The 13733-nt window shown below is 43.7% G+C and overlaps 1 protein-coding gene across 1 annotated transcript in view; it reads left to right on the top strand.

Moving 5' to 3' along the window:
- Nucleotides 1–12383, top strand: part of mybpc2a (myosin binding protein Ca) — a 34663-nt gene extending 22280 nt beyond the window's left edge. The window contains exons 21-29 of the mRNA XM_066641638.1: nt 392–526; nt 2628–2795; nt 4021–4109; nt 4307–4502; nt 7686–7825; nt 8419–8578; nt 9241–9377; nt 9542–9728; nt 12127–12383. Coding sequence (XP_066497735.1) covers nt 392–526; nt 2628–2795; nt 4021–4109; nt 4307–4502; nt 7686–7825; nt 8419–8578; nt 9241–9377; nt 9542–9728; nt 12127–12158 — 1244 coding nt within the window. The 3' untranslated portion in view covers nt 12159–12383. The remainder of the gene's footprint in view (nt 1–391; nt 527–2627; nt 2796–4020; nt 4110–4306; nt 4503–7685; nt 7826–8418; nt 8579–9240; nt 9378–9541; nt 9729–12126) is intronic.
- The last annotated feature ends 1350 nt before the right edge of the window (nt 12384–13733 follow it).

Here is a 13733-nt window from a genome sequence, read left to right as displayed (position 1 = left end):
AACCTAGATGAGGATATTGTTCTATTCCTGCTCCATAGGTGTGTAATATTGACATAGTTTCAGATCACTTAATGTAGAAATGTCTCCAAACTCAGGAGACTGCTAACTGCATTAGCGACAGTGCTACCAATCTAAACAACTCGAGTTACAAATGAGTTTCTGTGGGAATTCAAACAGTGAATAAAAACGTACAAAATACACTTCAGCTGCGTAAAACCACCATTCCACCTGAAAAGACGATTAGCTTAGGAACGTAAACCAGAAAGAACTGTGATTGCCCCAGTCTCATTTCCTTCATCAGTAAAACTTAAATCAAATGAGATCTTTTTCTAAGTGTAGAAATCGTGTTTCAATGAGACTAATGTAACCTGTGTATTCCCTCTTACTCTAGCACCGACCAGTGAGCCCACCAGGCTGATGGTGGAAGACATCACTGATGGAACCTGTGCCTTGAAGTGGCTCCCCCCAGACAGGGTCGGCGCAGGGGGAGTGGACGGATACATCATTGAGTACTGCATTGAAGGAGGTGACCTGCTTGTGTGGATGAGGAGCTTGTTATCCACTCTTGATAGCGCATGCTAAGACTTGTTAGTGGGGGATGTATGTATTCAATATGCAGGATAAAGAATCCAATCAGAGAAAAGGTATGAACATGCTAAAAGGCTGGAACTCAAACTACGTGGTATTACTTATAAATATTTGTGTCTTTGTTAGGGCTAAAATGCATATTTATATATATATATATATATAGGTATTAGCATCCATAGGACTGCTCCATTAGCATTGGCCCTTCCACTAGCCTCTTTTATTACTTGCCCTCAGTATAAATATATGAATGAAAATTATACAGCGCTTATTAGACATTAGGGAGTGACTGGATTAGTTTTGTTGAAGATGGAGATGATTAGAAGGCCAGGAGTGACCACAGCATCAGACTCAGGCCCTATCAGGATGGGATTATCTTTCCATGGGGTCCTGGGGTAATTCTCTCTTTTACGGGGTGTGCTCTGTAATTTTATTTCCGTCCAAATCAACCATGTCTCTGTTTTTGCCTAATGTCTTTAGAGAAAATTATAGGCAGAATTACCCACTGTTTTACTGAACTCATCGGTCGTCTGATCTTTTTAATCCTGTCCAGATTCAAATCTCTGCATTTTAACAGGCAGACCTCGCCTCAGGTCGGATAAATTAGGAGTCAGAGTTTGTGAACTGCTGTGCACTGTATTTAGCCTCAGATAAAGGAAAACATTTTCTTAGCAGTGAAACAATATGAAAATGGAAGAGTTAAGGGGTGTAGGGGTTAAAAGTTCTCCGGACTTCACCTGGGAGAGATTCCTTAAAGGAAAAAAAAAAATATATATATATATATAAGGTCAGTGAGAAAAGGAAGACGAGACAGGCTGATAAAAGGAGTGATTATAACAGCAGCTGCAGGCATTACTTATATAGCATTACTTATATATTCATTTATGCATATATTCGTCCTCACTTATGTGACAACGTGATAATTCAGGAACAAGAAACTCGGATGTCTTCTAGATTTTCGTTGCTATCTAGATGCGAGAGTTTTATCACAGAGGAGGCATCTAATCTAATCCGCATGGGGCTTTAGCCAGACATCTGGGTCAAACCCTGCCTGTTTTTAAGGAAATTCCCAGGGGTGTCACTGTCCCTTTCACTGCACCCAGGCATTGGGATCCACACAGACCACTTGGGAAAACGCCCTTAGTTGGCCCCCCAAGGCTTTCCTAGGAGGTCTCACCTCCAAATCTTGATCCAAACCTGCTTGTCTTCAGGGGAGCAGCGTGTTCTGAGTTTGAGGTGCTGTTTCTCCAGGCACTGTAATAGAAGTAGGGTGTATTGCTGTGTAATTGGTTATGCCTAGCCATTAATTTACACTTTGCAGATGGTCAGAAACTGTGAACACTGTAACACACACTGGAAAGTGCAGAGTACATAATCTGTATTGAGTCATTTACAGTGAACTGTGGGTCTCTGACAGTGAACAACACAGGGACTAACATTTGCTGTTGACATTGGAACGTCACCACAGTAGAGCAGTATTTCTCTGGGGTGTGATTCTGGACCCAGCCTGTGCCCAGAAGAGAACCCATGTGCCCTCTGTTAAAAATGAGCTCCATGACTGTTCTAGGGCTCTGTTTTTAAGTTTTTCAACCTGTATTTTTCTTTCTGTCATATCCTTGTGAATGTAGTTTCCTGTGGTGGATGGGGGCACGCCAATTGTTAATCAGCAGTTGGGGACCATCAGCTTGGTGATGCCCTGATTCTTGAGTAAATCTGCATAGAAACAGTGGCCCTGGGTCTGTGTCTGCAGAACCGCAACGTTTGAGTAATTAGCCTGAGGCCCGAGGAGGTTATAAATAGGAAAGTAGACGTCACTAGCATCTCTAGATTTGTATGTACAGGAGCGAAATGTCAGTCCTCATCTCTGCTCATTAGCCTCTTGGCTTTTTGTGTGTGATTTGTTTTGCAGAACAGAGTTCTGATGCTACGCTCCAAGGAAACCAATGCTTTATTTTTATTCAGTTATTGCTGAAGTATATTTGGTTTTGGTTGTTTATACATGGGTGTGTGTGTGTGTTCACAAATGTGTGCGCTTGTCTCAGGGAGTGAGTGGGTGCAGGCCAACGAGACCCCCGTGGAGAAGAACATGTACCGTGTTAGGGGGCTGCAGGTTGGCGAGAAATATCTGTTCCGGGTGGTGGCAGTCAACATCGCTGGCCGCAGCCCTCCAGCAGAGATAACACAAGGAGTAACCATTAGAGAAATCACTGGTGAGGCTCTCTCTCTCTATCTGCTTTAGTTCTCTGTCCTCCATTAGAAAAAGATTATATCGTGTCATCCCCTTTATTCAGCTCAAGCCCCTCATTTTTAGGACATTTATATCTGTAATATATTAATAACATTAATTCAATGGTTCCCACACTTTTTCTGTAATGTCCCCTTTTTGTAAATAAGAATATTTTAAAGACCCCCTCCTCCCTTCTTTGGACATTTATACCAGTTTTATCAGGTCAGTTCTAGAGTGTGCAGTTCCTGTGTGGCTTTACCAACGTATTATCAGTACTATTGGAAGATGTGCAAAAGAGGGCATGCTATGTTATTCTGGGAACATCTTCTGTGAGTTACCAAATGACCCTCCAAACGCTGGACATTCCTTCCCTTTAGGAAAGGTAGCAACACATCTATATGAAAGGCTCCCACCTTCCAGAGGACTGTGGGCATTAACCCAAACTAAAGATCCTCTCCTATAAGTTTCCCATTCCATATTCCATGAGACTCATTACTTAATGTGCCCTATAGGAAGACGTGGACCATTTTTAATTGATGCGTATATTACTTGGTTTTGACTAAGGTGATTTTATATTTGTAAACTGGTGTTCATTCAGTTTTTCAACTGTGAAACACTAATAAAAGTATTACTACTGTTATTCCCACTCTGACACTTACGTGTGTTGGCTTTCAGACTCCACTGGAATTTATTTTCAGGATTTTAGTTCATTCAAAAGTGATAATTCATACGGAACAAAGCAAAGTAAAGTGACAAATCACTTTTTAAAACTGGAATAATTACAAGTGACATGCCTTGTGTGTCTCATTCATTTGTCTTGCTGACTCCCTCCCATTTTGAGAACCACTGTTAATTTAATATAAATTTCTTGCAAATAACGAGGAGGAAGCTGTTGAAGACTTGATAAAAGAGACAGTCTGTGTTTATAATTTTGAAATATGTCCTTGAGAAATTCAGTTTTAAACGGAACATATTCGCCCCCTTCTCCACAGTGGAACACAGCTCTGGATCTTAATGAAACATCAGTGACCTGCTTTCGTCAAAACCCCACAAGCCCCACAGCAGCATTCTCTAAACAATGCTCTAGAACAGAATGATCTTGATGAATAAATTCAGCAAAAACCTGGATATAACTCTCTGATTTAGTTTTTGTTTACGAAGTGCACTACTCTCTCATACTTTGTGTTGTATGTCTTTGTCCTGCTCAGAGCATCCCAAGATACGTCTTCCCCGGCAGCTGAGGACTAAGTTTATCAAGAAAGTGGGCGAGAAGGTCAACCTCGTCATTCCTTTCCAGGTCAGGCCACTCTTCATTTCACACGCTAAACCTCTGTGCTGTTTCAGGTTTGTTCATACCTGAGCCTACAGTGGTCATCTAGCTTCCTGCTCAGTCCCATTTCTGACCTACATCAGTGATGTCAGATACTTGTGTACACACACACACTCACATGCCTCCACCCATCTCCACTTCGGCTGTGTGCTCTTCCCTCTCAGGGTAAACCTCGTCCCACCGTGACCTGGACGAAAGACGGAGCTCCACTGGACACATCGATGGTCAATGTTCGCACCACTGAGGTGGACACCATCCTCTTCATCAGACAGGCCACCAGGGAGCACTCAGGACAGTACACAATGTCCGTCCACGTCGAGAACATGGTGGACAAAGCCACCATCGAGATCCAAATCGTAGGTGTGTACTCTGTATATCTGTGTAGTGCAGCAGGGCACTACAATGCCTCTTTCACACATGAATTCTGGAGAATTTATAAAGAAACTTGGAATTATCGGCTCCAGAGATGTCCCATAGTGGTTTCACACGAGACGTGCTCTCGCAGTGGGAAATGAAACATGTGCTTTAGCCGTGGGGGCGGAGCCTGTGCAGCGCATGCAGGAAAAACTCCGGAACATTTCCCGTGCCTTTCTCACATGCACCGACTCAGACTTCACCCTGAGTCTTTACTACGCCGCTACCAGGATAAAGTCCGGGTAATGTCCGGGACAAATATTGCGAGTGGTTGCGTTCACACATACAGCTCCTCCGGGTAAACTCCGGAACATTTCTGGATTACCGTGCATGTGTGAAAGGGGGAATAGTGTTTCTAATAGTCTTTATTATGACACTGTTGTGAGGATGTGTACATGATTTTATGTAAAGAACCTGTGTTGTTCTCTCTTCTGGCAGAGAGCCACTGTTGGTGCTGGACAACTGCATGTGAACCAAAAGTGGCCCATGTATTTCTTGCAACAAAAAAATATGAAAACAGTAGGATATTTGGGTGGCAACAGGAGTCACACAGCTCCAGGATGTCTGGGCTCTATGAGCCTGAATATGATTCAATTAATGTACAGTACCAGTCAAAATTTGGACACATCTCCTCATTAATGATTGGTGGAGTCGAGCTGGGCACTGTATTGAACTGTGTACCAGCCCCTACATCTGCACAAGCCAAGTCACGGTCACATTAAGAAGGAGACAGTTCTACATATTAACTCTCGACGAGGCCACAGCTGTTCACTGAAAACCGTTCCAGGTGACGACATCATGAAGCTGACTGAGAGAACGGTGAGAGTGTGCAAAGCTGTCATCAAAGCAACAGGGAGCTACTGTGGACAATCTAAAGTATAAAACGTATTCTGGTTTGTTTAACACTTTTGTGTTTACCCCAAAATTCCATATGTGTTCCTTCACAGTTTTAATGTCTTCCACATTCATTTACAATAAAAAACAAAGATGTGGCCAAACTTTTGACTGGTGCTGCACATTCACAACATGTGGAAAATGGCCTAAAAATAAAGGAAACCGTCCCTGAGAGGGGTGTCCAAACTTTTCACTGGTACTGTAGACCATTTAAGAGACTCATGCTTAAACGAACCAAAGATATCTTCTCCTATTACCATTTTTGTGCAGCATAGGCCCTGTGTCTGATACGCGGAGGCTCACAGACTGAATCGTCCGCTGAAGTCAGTTCTGGGAGAGGGACTTTTATGTTCAGAAATCATTAAAAGATCATAGAAAACCAGGAGGATTCATCATCTGTGAGTCCTTCCTTCACCCTCCGTACAGTCTCTAAAGCTCTAAAGCAGCTCTTCAAAAGATCCTTCTCTGACCCATCACTTCTTAAGTCTGAGTTACAGATTTGTCTTTAAACTCACTCGACTTGTGGCTTCAGCGCGTGGTTCAAACGTCTCTTAAACGTTTACTCAAATGGAGCGATACCAGGTGAACGCTGTCGATTTTCTGTTTGATGCTTGTTTTAAATTTTTAAAAACGCCTCCGTGCATTTTGCCACCTGCTGAGCCTTCTGACATTTCCGAGGCCCGTCTGCACCGGAGCGGCGGGTGGGAGAGGTCGGACGCCTGTGAGGATTATTCCTGAGGGAATGGTTGGGATTATTGCGGGTGTAGGGCAGGATTAGGACAGGATTAACGGACCCTCGCTCGGTTTTCCCGCTGGGAGAGGAGCTAATGAGAGCGTTGAAACCGCTCTGATGAGCCAGACAGCCACTTAGTCACACTGAGCTGCCAGCATCCTGCAGCACAACCAGGATTAATGCCAAATGCACACACACTCGCATATATCTGCCTCCCTCTTTCTGTTTCTTTTTCTCTTACTCTATATGTGTGTGTTTTTGTGAAGTGTATATATCAGACTGTGTTCACGTTTCGTGACTTTCAGTCCCTGCAGGAAGTGCCTGACAGTATTTACAATTAATGAAATCAAAAGAAGGATTTTATAATATTCTACCGTTATCTATGGATTCATTCATCTTCTGTTAGCACCTCATCCTCTTCTACCCAGAATCTATAGGTGCAAGGCTGGAATACACACTGAACAGGGCTCCAGTCTCACACTCACCCAGTCACGTGCACACTCATCCAGTCACACACACACTCACCCAATCACTCACTCGCCCCGTCACACACACACTCACCCAGTCTCGCGCACACTCACCCAGTCTCTCACTCTCGCCCTGTCACACACACAATCACCCAGTCATGGGCACACTCACCCAGTCACTCGCACACTCACCCAGTCACTCACACTCACACAGTCACGCGCACACTCACCCAGTCACTCACTCTCGTCCTGTCACTCACACACTCGCCCTGTCACTCACTCTCATCCTGTCATTCACACACTCGCCCTGTCACTCACATACTCACCCAGTCACTCACTCGCCCTGTCACTCACACACTCCCCCAGTCACACACTCACCCAGTCACTCACTTGCCCAAGCACAAACACACTCACCCAATCACTCGCACACTCACTCGACCTGTCACTCACCCAGTCATTCACTCACTCACTCCCCCTGTCACATACACTCACCCAGTCACTCGCACTCTCTCTCTCCCTGTCACTCATCCAGACACTCACTCGCCCTGTCACACACACACACTCACACCTTTGGACAGTTTCACATTCAATTAAATAGATTTTATAATTTTTGTCCCTGGCTTTTATGTATTTTCTTTTGTTTTTTTTTAAACTATTTCAGCTCGTAATGAACACTCTCCCAGGACCTAGACAATAATAACCCAGTCCTGTAGAAACATCCCATTCCTCTCTGCATCTCTCTTTACTGGATTTCTTTCACCTTTTATCTTTCTCTTTTCCCCTCAGTTCCATTCCCTTCTCTCTTTTTGTCTTCTTCTAAACATGTCTCTCCCTTGCTTTCATCTCCCTCACCCCCTCGTCCCTTTCTCTCCATCTCCTTCTCTTTCGATTAACTCACTGCAACCTGTGTCTTGGTTAAAAGGAGGACACTGGGTCTATGTTTAGCTGTGTAGTGATGTCTCACTTTGTTTTTGTTTTTTGTTATCTTTTTTTGCTTTCCCCAACACACACACACACACCTGCTGATGGACACAGAAAAGCCAGGCCCTCCCATTTCTGTCACTGTGACTGATGTCTGGGGCTTTAACGCTGCACTGGATTGGAAACCCCCCAAAGACAGCGGCAACTGTGAAATCATTGGCTACACCGTCCAGAAAGCAGACCTGAAGACGAAGGTCAGCACTGAAAACACACACACACTCTGAATTCATTATATAGAATACACAGACAAAATTTTGTGGACTCCTGCTGATCTGTTCTTTATGAAGTTAAGCGGAAGCCGTGTTAATGCACAGATCAACGTCTGTGTCCACAGTTATGTACGATGTACGCTACACACCAACATGTATCAGGTGCACAAATACGTTTTAAAGCATTTAGTGTAAAAATTCAAACATTCTCCAGCTTTTGTCTTTTTGTGGTAACAGTGTGTCGTATTAAAAATGACATTTATTTTATTGAAGCATTAATCTGCTACATTCACAATGTCGAACATCGAGATCCCAATCTAAATCGTCTGAACCCAAATTACTTTTGGACACAAAAAATGATCCCCAACAACAGAACAATTCCATCACAGACTTCTGCAGCTTTTTCCTAATGGAGCTCAGAACGAATGTAGCACCCAATAAACACTTCACTTTTCACACTGTTTTTAATACGACAACAGTTTTTTTTTCTTGGAAAATGTATAAAAAACACACTGCACAACACATTTGTTTCTGTTCTAGCTCTTCAGTGACGCGTATGTGTGTGTGTTGTTGGGCAGGAGTGGTTCACAGTGTATGAACACAACCGCAGGCCCAGCTGCACCATTTCTGACCTGGTGATGGGGAACCAATACTTGTTCCGTGTTTTCAGCGAAAACATCTGTGGTCAGAGCGAGGAGGCAGGAGTCAGCAAGAACAAGGCCGTCATCGCCAAAACAGGTCTCTCTCTCTCTCTCTCACTCACTCACTCACTCACACACACGGGCCTGTAGTTCTCCTATTACTCTGCATGCCTTTTCACCCCCTTCCCCTTTCTTTTACTTTCTTCAGCGCTCAGGACCCCCACAGAGCAGGTGTGATGTGGTGGTGGATCATTCTCAGTGCTGCAGTGACACTGACGTGGTGCTGGTGCGAGTGGATCAGACACAGCAGTGCTGCTGGAGTTTTTAAACCCTGTGTCCACTCACTGTCCACTCTGTGAGACACTCCTCCCTCGTTGGTCCACCTTGTAGATGTAAAGTTAGAGACAGTAGCTCATCTGTCGCTGCACAGTGTGTGTCGGTCGTCCTCTAGTCCTTCATCAGTGACACAGGACACTGTCGGCTGGATGTTTTTGGTCGGTGGACTATTCTCAGTCCAGCAGTGACAGGGGTTTAAAAACTCCAGCAGTACTGCTGTGTCTGATCCACTCGCACCAGCACAACACACACTAACACACCACCACCACGTCAGTGTCACTGCAGCGCTGAGAATGATCCACCACCACATCACACCTTCTCTGTGGGAGCCCTGAGGTTTTGGTTGATTGTTGTGTTTATGAATATGATATAAATATTTTGGAATTTGAGATTTTCTCTCCACTCTCCATTTTTACTCACTAGGTCTCGAGTATAATAAACAGCCGTACCTGGAGAAAGACATGAACAGCTCTCCCAAGTTTATAACACCCCTTGTGGACAGGTGTGTCGTTGCAGGCTACAATGCTTCCATCAGCTGTGCTGTCCGTGGCTGTCCCAAAGTAAGTGTGGGCGCATGTGTGTGTGTGTGTGTGTGTGTGTGTGTGTGTGTGTATGGGGATGGGGTGGGGGGGCATGTAGATTCAATCATATACATTTGTGGAAAGTTGCTGCACCTAAACCAGTTAAATCATGTTTCTCTTCACTGCCCTCTCCTCTCGTCCAGCCCAAGATCATCTGGATGAAAAACAAGATGATAATTGGTGGGGATCCCAAGTACCTCATGCATAACAACCAGGGAGTGCTGACCCTGAGCATCCGCAAGCCTAGTCTGTTCGATGGGGGGCAGTACATCTGCAAAGCTGTAAACGACCTGGGAGAGGACCAGGTGGAGTGCAAGCTGGAGGTCCGAGGTAATGAGATACACACCGTATCTAGAGGTGCACCACAAAATCAAGACAAACGCACTATGATTAAACTGTTATAAACTGCATTTAGCTTTGTAACATATTAACCCTTTTCATAGCATAGACCACGCCCAGAGAAGCGGCAGAGTGGGGGTCGAACTCAGAGGGTTTGGGCTGGACTTCGAGGTGGCTCCGAGGCGTGTGTGTGCACAGATCAACGTCTGTGTCCACAGTTATGTACGATGTACACTAAAGGGGGGAGATGGAGTGGTGGTGGATGTGATGATGTTTGACACGGGGATGGAGTGAGAGTGAAGGGGTATAAATAGAGCTGTGGAGAGGTAATTGGGGCGTGGTCTAGCTCCCAAAACTACGTCACATGGTGACTTCACATATGTTATCATATTAATACCTACTATGCAATTTTTTAATAATTATTTCGCACTCACAGCTCCTTCAAACAAGTTTAGAAGAAATTCTAAACTTTTAATCCATACCAGTGTTGTTTTTAAGTAGTAGCTATTGCAATATGCAAGAATTAAAGGTGTCATATTCTCCCAAATTACAGAGTTGAACTGGGACTATCTTGCTTTGCTCAACATACCACAAGGATCAAACCACACAGCAGAAACTCTGTTTTTTAGACATTTTCGCTTGGTTCTCTTTCTTCTCAGTTTTTACCCAGTGCTCTTACTGTTGTGTCTGTTTTGCTGCGTTTAACCTCATCTTTGCGCTCTCACATGGGTCCAGCGCTGTGATTGGACAGACTCAGATGAGACCAACTCTGAAATCTCTGTACTCTTCATAAGGTTCAGCACAAAATCACAGCTCATTTTATCCAATGTTTCCTCACTTAGGCAGCACAGAGAACACTGACTGTGGTCTTGTTTCATGGTGTGTGGGTTGGTAGGCTTCAGATCCCCACAATAATGTTCACATGCACTGACAAACTGATGTCTTGTTAATAATATGTGCGATTATACTTCAGCTTTGTTTTAGTATGTCTTACTCTGAAGTGTCTGAGTGAGAACCATCTTACACTGAGAGGCTTTCAATGCAGAAGCAGGAGAGCGCTGGGAGCTCTTCTAAAGCGAGGCTGTAGGCGGAGGTTTGGGACTTTAACACACTGATCGACTCTCTGTGACATCACTGTATTCATATAACACTGTTCTGTCAGTCCAGCCTAAAGTCAGCTGAGCAGGATTGATTGTGATTGGTGGTTCGCTGTGTGTGCGGAGCTGCCTGTCACTCACTAACAGCAAACCCATGTCTCCGAGAACCCTTCAGTCAGAGTGAATGATGTTCTATCAGACAGAGTGCTCCTGTGGATCACTCGCGGAGAAGGAGAACTGTGAGAGTTTTCCTTTTGGATGCAGCAACAAAAATGTGTAGCAGGATGTAATAGTAGAAGATGAAGGGTGTTATATATGTTTTGGTCTTTCTTTATGATGTTGAACCCAACAGAGAAATTTCAGAGATGAACCCACTGAAGCAGAATGTAAATGTAATTCATTAGAAGATGGTGAAGTATAATGAAGTATATAATAAGGTAATTATGTTTAAAGAGGACATATTATGAAAAAAAATTATTAATTAATTAATCCCAACATAGACACGAAGAAATATAACAACTCAATCCATTTTTTTTCTTTTTTGATCTGCCAGGATGAATCAGGCACATTCTGATTTTGTGTGCATGTTATGTAGATGACATAACCTTAGTACCTAAGAAATGCCCCGCCCCCTCGTCTGTCCAATCACAGCGCTGGACCCACAAGGTTAATTACGTCAAAACAGACGCAACGAGCGGGGACAAATAAGAGCACTGAGGAGCGTCTGTTCCTCACTGCTGTGCAATCGGGGTCAGGGTGAATTGTAAGGGGATTGTTATCATTTAAAGGAACAGGTGTTCTGAACAGGGCGGTTTAGATGGGGGAGAATGCTGTTGATGGGTTTGTTCCTTGTGGTGTTTTGACCAAAGCAGGTCACAGACATTTCATTGTTCTCTTTAACGTATCATAGCAACACAGTGATGATTCTACATTTCCCAGAGTAATTCAGAGTAAACAATGATCTTACCTTTGATGATGATTGATATCAGGATATAGTATTAACTGCCAACACACAGCAGTGTGTTGATGGTTATTTTCCACATGTGTTGGAGTAATTGGAGCTCCAACAGCCTCAGAAATGTTCACCTGACACAGTGTGAGACTACTGTTTGGCGATCTCTTACAAAATGCAAAATGTCTTCTCTTATATCACACCTAACAAAAGCCTTCATAGTGATCTCAATCATTGCCTCTCCCTCGTTTCAAAAACTTTTCCTCTTCTCTCCTTGCCTTTTTTTTCTCATTCCCGTTTCTCTTAATTTGCTCTCAAATCTATTGTTTCTTTGTTGCAGTGATAACAGAAAAAGATGAAGTCAAGAAATGAACACAGCGACATCAAACGGCAGCAGACGAGGCGAGGAACGGAGACGGACGAATAACAAAAGGGAATAAATATTGAGATTTGTAGTTTATTCAAAGCCATGATTAATCTATGAGCCTATGTTTGATGCAGGATGTAGGCTAATGGAACATCGCAGTAAAATGGAAATTAGAGTTTAGTCATATATTTATGTGCCTTGTTGATGAATGTGCCAGTTCCTTCATGTCAGAAAACACTCATGAAATAATAATCATTCACGTCTGCACAATGGTTGTTGCCTTCTGTGTTGTTTGAGTGTTGAGTAGCTTTGTGGACATTATGAATTCATGTATGTAGAGCCTCAACATGGTCCAGCGTAAAGGTGCTGCAGGTAGTGTGTGTGTGTGTGTGTGTGGCAGCAAACATCAGGCTGGAACATGTGAGGAAAAAACATTTAATGTAGGCCAATCTTTAAAATATATACATAACCATTAAATTATTAATCAACACGTCAGACGTCCACGTGCACAGGAAAAGAGCTTTGGTGGGAGGGAGAGAGGTAAAGAAGAGAGGGAAATTTCATGGAGGAAGTAGGACCCAAAAAGATATATTTCAAAGTGACTGAGCAGAGGAGCGAGAGAGACAGAGGTGTAGAGGGAGAATCAGGGTCTCATTAGCATAACCCACTAGAGCCTAATTAACCCCCCCTCTCCCCCAACAGCACTAATTAGCTTCTAACGTCATTACAGAGCAAATGATTTAGTGCTAATTTACACAGCAGAAAACAAACAGAGCACCGACCCCAGCAAGGGGAGGGGTCCTAATGTGTCCTTCTCTGCTGTGGCTCAGTGACTTGGACTTGGACTTTCCAAGAGGTCAAGCTGGGGTTATGTCTGTAGTACATCTACACTGCCTTTATAGATATAAAAAACACAGTACACCAAAGGACTGACTGAAAGCAAAGTTATTTTTATAGATTCAGCCAAAAGAGAATGAACATGGGCATAAAAAAATAGAACAGTATACAAATAAAAACCTCCTGGGACTAAAATAGAAGCTGCAGACGTTTGCTCTCAAAATAACCTCCGGGTGTTTTAATATAAGCAGCCCACCATGAAAAAATTACGTGGTGTGAAACGCTGTGAAAAGCAGCAATTAATATTTGAGACTAACCCAGTTCCTGCTGAGTGCAAAGACACAAATCGGCCACCAGAGAGCGAGAGTCTCTAACAGGACCTGGGTGTACAGGCCTAAACAAGGCTGTAATATGGAGGTTATGGAGATTTATGGTCTATAAACTGATCTGAATGAACAGTTTATGGGTTGGAGGAGACGTGCAGTGTTTTCAGGTCTGGAACTCTGTCTTATTCTGTGTGTGCTGCTGCTTAAAAAGGCCTACGTCAGGGCTTCCCACTCCTCCTCTAATCCAGCACACCTGGGTCTACTGATTCTGATACTAATTAACCATCTACTTCATTAACAAGCAACTTGGGGGTCTATCAAGTGGCATAACTGGGTAAGTGTTGGCTCTGTCACCAGGAGTTAACCCCCCCGGTGAAACCCCAGGCATCACAGGCCAGGGTCCAGGAATCCAAGAAA

The sequence above is a fragment of the Hoplias malabaricus genome, chromosome 13 (assembly GCF_029633855.1).
Source record: "Hoplias malabaricus isolate fHopMal1 chromosome 13, fHopMal1.hap1, whole genome shotgun sequence".
In the NCBI taxonomy this organism is placed as follows: Eukaryota; Metazoa; Chordata; class Actinopteri; order Characiformes; family Erythrinidae; genus Hoplias; species Hoplias malabaricus.
This window is presented reverse-complemented; position numbering and strand designations above follow the sequence as displayed.